Source organism: Otolemur garnettii, unplaced genomic scaffold, assembly GCF_000181295.1.
Source record: "Otolemur garnettii isolate 467f Iridium unplaced genomic scaffold, OtoGar3 scaffold00058, whole genome shotgun sequence".
In the NCBI taxonomy this organism is placed as follows: domain Eukaryota; kingdom Metazoa; phylum Chordata; class Mammalia; order Primates; family Galagidae; genus Otolemur; species Otolemur garnettii.
The window spans coordinates 5,195,801-5,207,854 of NW_003852453.1; the positions used below are offsets into that span (position 1 = coordinate 5,195,801).

Sequence of the window (12,054 nt, forward strand, 5' to 3'; positions counted from 1 at the left end):
TGGTTACATAATAAAGTGAAGGCCTGGAGAGTGAGGAGGGGAGAGTCTTAAGCTTTTCTGTTTTCATGTATACGCTACCTGGACCAGATGGGACAAAAACACAAAACAAACTAAATCAACAAAAACTAAAATGCCTCAGTCAGGAAAAACAAACAAACAAAATATATAAAATTTTAAAGACCTATAAAAAAACAAACAAACAAACAGAAAAGGCAACCCAAGTAGCTAAAACAGTCGATAGCAAATTGTTAGAGTTTACTATTAAATATATAATTATCTTCATTTCTTAAAAATTTCTGAATTATTAAACTACTTTGGAATCCTAGAGGAAAATGTGCCACTTCTTGTCTAAGTGGGGAGGTTCTCTTCCGTTGTCCCTAAACTACTGAATTCTACTGGCACTTGTCCTACAGATCTGGGTGACAAAAGTGAATTTTATGTTATCAGTTTTCTTTTTCTTTTCTTTTTGAGACAGAGTCTCTCTCTGTTGCTCAAGTAGAGTGCCTTGGCACTAGCATAACTCACAGCAACCTCAAACTCCTGGACTTAAGTGATCCTCCTGCCTCAGCCTCCTGAGTAGCTGGGACTACAGGTGCCTGCCACAATGCCCAGCTAGTTTTTCTATTTTTAGTAGAGATGGCGTCTCGCTCTTTCTCAGGCTGGTCTCAAACTCCTGAGCTCCAGCAATCCTCTTACCCTGGCCTCCCAGAGTGCTGGGATTATAGGCGCAAGTCACCAGGCTCGGCCATTATTTTTCTACCCCAATATTTACACATTTCTCAGAAGATTAGAGCTGTCTCCACTCGTCCATGATCTCCTTAAGTTCAGCCATTACTCATTACATCACTTCTACCTCTAATTATTGGCAATTAAGCTATCCGTCTTACTCTTTACCCTCCCCTTTCATAATACCTTTTAGAAGCCTTTTCAATCTTACTTAAATCTAAATGTCTTAAAACATCCACAAGCTACTTTCAGGATCTATTTAAACTCAGGATTTGAATTCTGACTGTTCGATAATAAATTAGGAAACATGCATGGCCGTGATACACAATCACCTGATCCACACGAGTCTCCCTGAACAGAGGTGGTACTTTGCTCTCTCTGCTCGGACACCTGTGAAAATCACTCAGCTGCTTGATGGACCCACCTCCCAACTACAGACTGGCTCTCAGAGTCAAGCGGGAGGCCAAGAAGTATGTCCGCTCGACTTCATCGGCCCTTCTTTAATTCCACCTACAACCTATATACCTTTGCCATTGTTCTGGCTTCGTGACAGCATCTGCCGAGGGACAGCCAAGGTTCACGGTGCTCTAAAGGAACCTTTACGGCGTGCTCAGTATGTGCCAGGATTTGTGCTGAGCTTCACACGCACATTCTTATTTGATCCCCTGAACTGCATTTTGAACTGGATACTATTACTGGACCATTCTTAGACGGGTGAGAATGATGGCCTGGGCCACCTAGCTAGCTAGTGATCGCTCCCTGGGCTCCAGGCACCGCCTCAGTGGTGGAGGTGCATGCCGGCAGAAAGAGAGAGGCAGGGAGCTCTGGGTTCCTCATCACCATCATCACCTCCAGCAAAATCAACTCCATTTCCATTTGTTGCATACACTGAGAACTCCTCGCAACACTCCACGACAAATAATAAGGTCCTTCTGCACTGGGGACAGGATGAAAACCATTTCTGAAGACTATTGGTGGTGGGCCAAGGCCTTGCCAAAACATAAGTCATCCACACGGTTTTTAGATCCAAAAAGATGCCAGACCCATCTTCCTCACCTGTGACAGGACAAGGCACCAAGGACCTCTAGAACATGTTTAAGTAACCTCTGACTCACATAATCAATATATCAAAATATGCTAGCATTCACCACGGCCCATAGTTATTGGATAATAAATTCCTATGAGTAAGGATTATAGTACAGAAGATTAATGGTTAAAGTATGTCTTTAGAAACTCAAGCTCCTTTAGGGCCAACCAATTATAATCAACTGCCCTGGGGAACAGCTCCAATCACTTTCCATAAAAAAGTAACCTTTAAAAGACATTTCCTCTGAGCTCAGAAATACCACGTAAAGGATGAAAGATGCCAGCCCAGTTTACAAATACTTACTGAGGACCTACTATGCGCTCAGCCAGATTAGCCAATATACCAAAGCTCATATCTCTGAAGATTAGAAAACTGCCTACCATGTGATTCTTTTACACATTATACAAAATTTAGGACGGACTAACGAATTTACTATGACAAAGTAAGGTCAGAATAATTTAAATACATGTCTCACTTCACAATTTTTTCCAGTAGTAATGACACAATAAGTAAATGCATAATCATCAGTAGAGCCCAAAGAAACTTAATCTGTGCTTATAAATATTTTTCCTTCATTAAAACTAAGTCTTGAGAGATTTACCAATGATCATTTAAAGACAAACTAACCAGTTGGTTATAAGAGATTGACACCTATCCAACAATAAGAATAGAACGCTGGTGGCTTTTCAGCCCCCTTCACAGTTCTATTTTATTAGTATTCACTGGCAGCCTATTTCCCAAATTATTCAGCATTTAAGAAAATTCATTCATTCCTCCTTGTCTCTCTCTGTCCTCTACTGATGATCTTGGACAAGCGTTTCTCAACATTAGCAGTTGTGGCATTTTGATCTGGGGAGCCCCTTGTTGGGAGGGGTGTCCTGTGCTTTGCAGAACCCTCAGCAGCCTCTGCCCACTGGGCGCCCGTAGCCACCGCTCCCCCACCAGGCTGTGACAACCAAAATGTCTCCAGACGTTGGCCAATGTCAAAATCTTCGTCCCTTGAAACTACTCTCATAGACAAATAGCATGAAAATCATCTTTCCTGGAGAATGGTGGTGAACGTCTAAAGTCCACATTCTGTCTCTAAAATTAGAAAGCATGGGCTACGCCAGACTCAAATTGTGATAAATATGAAGAAAATAAATGGGTTATAAGAAAGAAAGTTACTGGGGGGTGGGGAAGACTACATGTGATCACATGAGAGAAGAGGACGTCCCAGCCAGACGGAAGGCTTATGAGGAGTATCAGGGAAGCAAGTTCCTGGCAGAGGGAACAGCATGTGCCAAGTCTGAGCCGGGAGAGAGCCTGAGAAGCATAAACAAGGGCAGGAAAGCTGGCGGCTGGGGAGGCAAAGAGCACAGTGCAATGTGCTGGGATGGGACAGACGGGAATGGGCCAGATCACTTGAGGTGGGAAAGTCACGGGAGGAGGTGACCCACCAGGCCAAGGTATGAGGAAAAGTGGAGGCTGACGGGGGCAGAGCATCGAGGGGAGAGATTCACCTGCACCCAGGCTCAGGGAGAGCAAACACCCCATGCACAAGGAAAGGGAAGGCCAGTGTTACCCGGCAGGAAAAATCAAGGCCGGCTATGAGGCTGACCATAGAGACAGGTTCTACTGTCTGATTTAAGAAGTCTGGACGGTATTTAGTGTAGAAGGCTGCCACCGAAAGTCTGAAGCAGAATCGGAAGCTCTGCCCTGTTAGCGTCCACCTCTCCTTATACCCTGGCCTGGTGGGTCACTCCCTCCCATGGTTTCCCCACCTTGGGTGATCCAGCCCATTCCCATCTCTCCAATCCCAGCACATTTCACTGTTGACAACCGCGATGATTATTGATTAGTCATTTCAATAAATGGGAATAGACCTTACCTCATGGGCAACCCACCTAAACAAAGGTGGACACTTCTATTTAGTTTAAATATAAATGTTTAAATATCCTGCTTTGAAGAGTACCCTGGATTAATTTTCACAGTCACGAGAAGTCATTTAGAATGGGCAGGCCGTGGCCCTCAGCACACGTTCTCGGGCCATGATCCGTGGGTGTGCTCCGCAGCCTTGCAGTTGTGTGAGTGCTCAGCGGAGGCCTGCTTCTCCCTTCACCTGATGAAAGAGCATCTTTGTCTTTTTATTTTAAAAAGGAAACCAATGAATGGATTTGTCTTGCAGCAGCTCCCTCATTTTCTTAAATTGCCTGAAACCTAGCCTAGGACTGAACATTAATTACTTGAGTGAACTTAAAATTCTGAATGATTTTATATTAAAAAGGAAACTTTAGATTACTAACATAAATGGAAAGCTAGAATCACTTGTGACCAACAGAATGCCAAATAAATACCAAGAAAAGAAAATAATACCCCGACAGTGTAAGTGCGGAGCCAGCCTAAGGCTCTGGAGCTGGGCAGCATAGCAAGACCCCATCCCTCCCCCCAAAATAAAGTACGATAAAAAATCAATTTGAAAGCCTGATCTTACATCTGCACAAGGAGAAAAGAAAAATAAGACTAGAGTGTGGGCACATACATACTACCTAGTGTCCAGCACACAATCAACACAGCACTGCCCCAGGCCTGAAAGAAGGGGTGAAGAAGACTCAAATATCTAGAGGACAGAGAGTTTTCTGGGCTCAGGAAAGAAGAACAAACTTTACTCCCAAGATGTTGCCTTTATATGAAGTATGAATATGGTAATATAACTGATTTAAACAGTAAGGAGGTTTCCTGTTTTTCAATTCTATTTCTTGAGTCAAGAAGAACATCTCAGTTTGGGGCTAATATGTCTCCCACACCTCTTTCTTAAGAGAAAAAAAAAAATCAAATTGATTTTTTATTGTATTTTTTTTTTTTTTGGTAGGGATGGGGTCTTGCTATGTTGCCCAGGCTGGTCTCAAATTCCTAGCCTCAAACGATCCTCCCACTTTGGCCTCCCAAAGTGCTAAGCTCACAGATGTGAGGCTCCATGCCTGGCCCTAATCTTTTTTTTCTATTTTACCCAGTTTTACTCATTACACTGGTACTTCATCCACCTAGGCTGATTTCACCATGGAAAACATTATAAAATCTAATATGTAAATGTGTTTAATGCACCTTTTATCTAGACTTGCAAATAAATATACTCTGTAATGATCCAGCATTACGTTTTCATAATAAAGGATAACATTCAATTAAGCAAACAACCCGAATATATTAGAGTGTGACTAAATCTATTTTCACTGTGCCAGTGTTTTTAATCAATATTTCTTGAGAAATGAAGTGATTAAGTAATTATCAGCAATAAAAATTAGTTGGTAATTCATAAATATCAGAGTAACGACAAGTATGAAATCCAGGCCAGTAATGCTATATTCAATTATTTAGTTACATCTTATAGCAATGCTAAAATTTTATTTCCAAGTTAACGACAACTAGTTACACACAGCTACAGCTACTCTGTTTCTAACCCCAGTGGAGCCTGACACAAATATAGTTATGTCAGGTGCATACCAATGATTACAGACTTACACACCACCAACTTTACATTCATTAAAACATCTACAGTGGAACAGTCAATTTGTATTTAATAACTACTATTTATAGTCAAACATACGGACATGTAAAAGTTTTGTGAAGAAAAGTCTTCTTTAGAGTTAATCGTTTCTTAACAAAATAAATTTTCGAGAGTTTGCTATCAAACACGGAACAATATTTTAGTCACTGCTTTTATTTTACCCAAGATCAGCTCCGTGCTTGTTTTATTCAGTCCTAAGTTAAAATTTTAAAGAAAAAATTCCCCTTGTAACAACTGTTGATATTCAAGCCCCCCCTCCCCTCCATCTAAATTTCGCAGGAAAGTTACACTGTTAATAACAGAGAAATAGTCTTTGGTTGTCCTTTGATTCATTCATATTGTGAATAAATGAAATATTTCTTGACAGCCTAGTCTATGCCAGCCCGGTCATCATTCCAGGCCCAGGGGTGACAGCAGATGTGACAGGGGAGGGTCTCGCCTTCTGAGAGCTTTTATTCTGGTAGGGAGGGGACAGGTGGTAAAGAGCCAAAGGAGACTATGCAAAGGATAACAAGTGCTGTGACAGAACAGAGCAATCCTTACCCCTCCAAAAAGCATCTGAGCTACCGTGCCACTCCCGTCGGGAACCTACATGACATAAAGGGGGTGTCTGCCATCTCTGAATCACTGGTAAGATGTGGCCAGGACTCAACAACAGACGATGTATGTTAAAAGAAGATACAAAGTAATAAACCACAGCCAGCTTTCTAATGACACTTCCCTTCCCATGTTATAAATCAAACCAATAGTCGTGTACCACACGGCACAGAGCTAATTGGGTTTAGTGGAAGTTCAGAACACAGTCGTACTTTAATAGACAACTCCAAAGTTAATTCAGCCCTAAAGCCAACACTTATCTGCCCAATGTCACTAGTATTCACAGACCAAGATGAAAAGAATATTTACTTTAAGCTTCACACGAGGCTACCTGCCCATAAGGGTTCTGTGGCCTGGACATTTCTAGGCAGACACCTGCTATAGAAAATAGCTAAATTAAAGGTGACTTTTGACCAGCGTCATCTGTGAAGCAGTATCCACACTCAAAATTTCTGTGTCTCTGTATGGAAGAGACCCTGGTAATCAAGAAAACCATTTCACAAATGGTATGATCAGACTCCAATTATCAAAACTAATATGCTGTGCTTAGTAGGTGTGCACTAAATTTTTGCTTAGTAGGTATTCAAAGTATCAGCCTCTAATTATTCAAAACAATACCTAGTGCCTAGCAGGTGTTCTGTCAGTATTTGCTGAAGGCTCATATGGTTTCAGTTGTATAATTTAGACTTCATATAAATAGGTCCTATTTTATAATTTAGACTTCATACAGATAGGGTCTAAATTTTTTGCTTCTGTAAGTTGTATCTTTTGCATTGGTAACGTACAGTAAAAATACTTTTAACCATAACTTCACCAAAATTAAACACGCTGAGGCAATCACTTGATTTGTATGGGAAATGGCTGGTCTTCCCAATGGCTAAATGGTCATCGGCCTGTGGAATTCAGCTCCACAGCCTCTGTTGACAATGGCAATGAACAGTCTCATAACAATAATAAGGGCTTGTTTTAATAGAACGTTCCATGCATTAAACACATTAATGACCCATGAAATAACTGTTGTATCTGTAACACATTAAGCAACATCGCTAAAAACAATGTATTAATTGAAAGTCTGCCATGTCTCTTAACATGAGGTGTTTTTTTTTAAGTGTAAAACGGGCACGAAAATCATTTTTTAAAAACAAATATAATTCAACTTCCAAATTAAAGCCAGGCCAGACAGCAGTATAAAAACTTGTAAAATAAGACTGGTAATTGTAGGTGTTATTATTTCGATAAATTCACACTTTTCTCATCAAAAATGGCATCTGTCTGGATTCTGACTTACGAGTCTTAATGAATATTTTAAAAGCTCCTAATTCTCTTCCCTGGGTGTCCCCTATTTATTCTCTTTCCTTACTTCTTCCCTACTCAAATATCCCTCCCTTCCTCCCATGGTTTTCAATATTCTCGTACCACCTTTGGTAGGCCCAGAGTCCCAGTGTAGCATTTTCTATAAATTATGTGCAATTACAATTAAATCCAAGGCAGTATCAAACAGAAACCGGCCATCCTCTAAACACGGAAATATAATGTATGAAGGGAAAGTATATGAATTATCAGGGTGTTTTATAAATTCTCTTTTGGGGGCACCCAAAATATCAGACCAGAGACAATTATTTTACTGTCTGTTTCTAAGATATCAAAGAGAATTTTGAAATTCATCAAAGCTAACCTTCTGTTATGTACAACAGGCTAAGCTGGAAAGAATGTTAACAAGTTCAATTTTCATTCAATCAGCACTACTGCTCTCTGAAATGTTTCATTGCAGGAAAGAAATAAAAATAATCTATATGGTAATTATGAGGATGAATCCCCCAGTAACTTTCAGCTACATGAAAGGTCAGTTCTATTCAAGATATTTTATCAGTCCTCTGCACATAGTCCTGTCCTGTCATTTTAAATCTGAACAGCATTTTATTTTCCCATTTACAGCTACCTGCAGAATTAAGTACTTAAGCCAAATAAGAAAAAAAAAAAAGAAATGTTGAATGCTGGCAAAGGCTATAATAGCATAGAGATAAATCGTTCATCTGCTCTCTCTCAAGCCTCTAGGGCTGCAGATTTTTCTTCTCCTGGTGCACTGTGGGTATTCAAAACTTGTTCAACATGATTTCATTTCATTTCAGGCACTGCCTGAGAAAACTAAATTACAGAATCAATCATACAGAAGGTCAGAGTGAGACTTCATTACAAGTATTGCATGCTTGCATGAATATCTTTCATTTATGACTGACCCAATATGTCACAATAGCTGTCTAGTAAAAATAATCCACTTTCTGAAATTGATGTACTGCTGATGTCAATGCTACTCAGCGGGCTGGGCAGATTATAGAGAGGTGTTAAAAAAAAAAAAAAAAAGAAACCCTTTGGAGCGCACGTTGTAGATTTTTAGAATTGCAATCTTTTGTAGATTAAAACAATTTCCAGATGATCATCTGAACTGACAATAGTGCTTAGAGGTAACAAATTTTTAACCAAAATCTACCGCTGGTTTTGACTCGGCGGGCGCATTGTGATGAGGAAAAACGCTTGTTTGAAAATACACGTATTCATGACAAGCAAATCGAGGTGGCTCTTTGAAGTCACAAATACATCGACATTCAATTTTTCAGCAATTCGCTTTTGAATACTAGGGCGTTATTTGCATGTTTTGAAATGTGAATGCTAATCATTGGACTCTTTTGAATCCCCCCCCCTTTTTTGTTCCTGCTTTCTGTTTTTAAATATAACGGCATGAATTTAAGGAAGATAAACATGTTGTCCTTGTTGCCAACAATGATGCAGCTAATCACTGATGTGACAAACTGTCACTCTTTGTAAAGGGAAACCAGTGACGCTCTGAAGAAAGGCCGGTTCCATCCCACGTAAACAAGCTGGCTTTTCTTCTCATAGGACGGTCCTAATTCACCATAGCAATCCTTAACAGACAGCCATATTCATTTGGATAATAAAACTTCTTACTTGCATAAGCTATGAAACATCCATCGCGCACTGGGAAGCTGAACGCGGGACATATAGAAGATTATTTATTACTTTTCTGGTGACTTTCCTAAGGGAAATCTCCGAGGAGGCTTCTATGGAGTATTATGATGTAGCCAGCCAACCCGACACCCGGAGGGAGATACAGAGGAACCTTGACATAACCTATTTTTAACCATGCCTCTGGCCATTCTGAATTCAAGTTTAGAGGTGAACATGTCAGGTAGTACGTGGAACAAAGCCGACGACACATTGTATTCATCATAATTCTGTCCTGGTACATTTTATTTTTTCCCCAACGTTTGTGATTTAAAATCCCATGACATTCCTTCAAGGTGAAATTCTACCAGAATTTTCAACAAGATTAGTTTGTTTCAAGCCAAAATAAATATTATTCGGGTTCAGAGAAACTTCAAGAAGGCACCAGTAAATGTGATGAAGTTCATGTAGATTCATGACAACAGTCTGCACTTAGCTAAAGTACCTATACTTTTTAAAAAATCAATGGAATAATTCAACTGCTTTAGTGATTAGCCATACATTACATAGGCAGCATTAAAAATTGAGTCCTCTCCCAACGCCAGTCTGCGAAAGCATTGTTCTTTAAGTGTATGTGAATATCATAATTATTTTATGATTCCATCTTTAGTTCTTTCCAATATAGTAAATTCAATTGACCATGAAATGAAATTTCATAGTCAAAATGCCTCCTTTACACTTTTTTATAGCAGCAATAACAGTTTTATAGCTTTAAGGCAAGGTAATTCATCAGATGTTTAATTTAAAGGCAGATTCTTATATTATTAATAAATATTTACCAATTTAATGAAGTACACATTTTAGCATACATTATATGGTCTTTTAACTAGTTCTGCAGCTTAAATGAGCCTCTCCGAGCACCTATGAAAAATGGCCAACCCTGGCACACTCCCTTGGCGAGTAAATACACCCTTTTTATTTTCAGACACAACATGGCAAGCCCGGCTCCAGAAGAACGGAGGAGCAGAGTCCTCTGTCCCAGTGTCAAAGGGATAAAAACGTAAGAACGTCCACAGGAAACCGTCATTTGTGCTGTTGAGTAACGTTTATGAATACTTCATCACCATTTCCTGACTGTTCACCGCAGTCTGTTCTCACAGAAAAAGTAAAAATAAAAACCCTGATGTTCAGCTCAAAACACAAAAGATCACAAGCAAGGAAAATGATGTTGCCACAATCCTATTTGGGAACATAATCTTATATTTCCGAGAGCACATTGATTCTTTGCACCGCTAATCCCCTACGTAGTTTCCAATCATATATTGTTATCTGGGGAATTAACGATGAGACCAATAAGCATCCCTGACATGGTCCTGACGTGTAAAGAAACATGTAAACAAGCACAGGATTGGTTTGGTGGTGGTGGTTGTTGTTATACCAACATATCTGTTTCATCTTATCAGGGTTTGGTTTTTGTTTTTTTTTTAAAGCACGATAAACTATTAATCTTGTTTTAAAAATGTCTGCTGAGTGCCTCACCTAGACAGACACAATGAAAAATGTACTACGATGGAGAAAAACCAATTCCAGCAGAAGAGTTTAAAATCCTTAAGCAGATTTACTCTGGTGATTGCCGACTATAATTGCACGCTAAGAAAAATAGAACCCAAATTATTGCATTAGTAATCTTGCTTCTCTGGAGTGTCTTATTCAATGTTTATGACAATAAATAAGACAATTAGGTGCATTTCACGCAATAACCCCTTCTATATTTTCCTCTGCTGGTTAGAAGCAATTATTTTTCTCTCTTTGTGTGTATCACAGTTTGATATTTCATTTGAGGTAGGAGTAAATCACGGACCATGAACATTACGTTATAATCCAACAAATTCAAAAGACCTAGGTATTTCCTAGCCCTTTTGATAAGGGCTCCCGTTTCTAACATCTTGCTTGGGCAAACAAACGTTCAACTCTGGGTTAAACCAAAGGCAAGGGTAGATGGGCCACATCCAAACCAATGAATCAAACGTCTTAAAAATCATTTCAACTCAGCAGAACCTTGTTGGGTCATCCTCTCTCAGGTGACCACTGGCCAATCTCATATCCTCTTGGTCAGCACCTATATCTAAAGAGTAACAAACCACATGTCCACCAGTAGACCAGCAGGAGCATGGACCCGCAGGTCTATACCAGGATTAGTGTAAATGATACAAAAATACTTTGAAGCAATAAATGTGGTGCCTACCATATGCACCCCACTGCTGTGAAGCACGCCGTCTTGGTCCACGAGATTTCTTGAGATGGTGATGGAAGGGAGATCCAGGCTTTGAGGGGGAAACTGGGGCGTGAATTCATTTCCCTGGGAAGGCAACGGATCACTGAGGGCTTGAAAGGGGAGCAGGACATCCGGCATGCCCAGGGCGGGGTCGGACTCTGGAGGCGGTGTGATTGGCGGGATTTCAAACTCCTCATCTCCCAGGCTTGGCGTATGGAAGGTTTGCTAAAAGGAAATAAAATAGAGACATCTTCATATTCTGCTCCCGTATCTCACTCCTCCCTCGGAGGGAAAGAGACTGCCCATGAAAACACTGTGTATCTAGGCCAAATATTTATTCCTCAAATGAAAACATCTTAAACACAGATTTCCATATATAAAGTTTTGCTGATCATTCTGATTAAAGATTTAAGTCTCATTATCATATGGTTTTAATGGAGTATCAGTATTAACAGTTTTTTAATGCGCACTTAATTAGCAACATCTGTCTTTGTTGTTAGTTGGAGAACATAACAAATTGCCACTTTATTGATATGTTAGTGAAACAGCTCAAACCGCTGACACTACCCACACGCTCCATAAAACGCTGACAAGTTCGTGGGGCACGCACACACACAAGTTAATCCAGAAATGAACATTACACATGTTTACTTTCTGACGCAACATATAAAACAAGGAATATTAAGTGTGTGATTTGCTTTTTAGATTTCCTTATGGGCATATTATCAAGGACAACAAATTCTCCCATGGAAACTGGTACTCTTTGTAAATGCAACACTTCATATAAGAATTACCTTTGCTTATATAAAAAGGTGCCAGAGCTTTCATCTAAACTATAAGGAGGGTTATTTTCTTTCATATGAA

The 12,054-nt window shown here is 39.8% G+C and overlaps 1 protein-coding gene across 1 annotated transcript in view; it reads right to left on the reverse strand.

The window, feature by feature from the left end:
- TOX3 (TOX high mobility group box family member 3) overlaps nucleotides 1-12,054 on the reverse strand; it is a 56,688-nt gene that overhangs the window by 15,751 nt on the left and 28,883 nt on the right. The window contains exon 4 of the mRNA XM_012806823.2: nucleotides 11,161-11,415. Within this exon, the coding sequence (XP_012662277.2) occupies nucleotides 11,161-11,415 (255 nt within the window). The remainder of the gene's footprint in view (nucleotides 1-11,160; nucleotides 11,416-12,054) is intronic.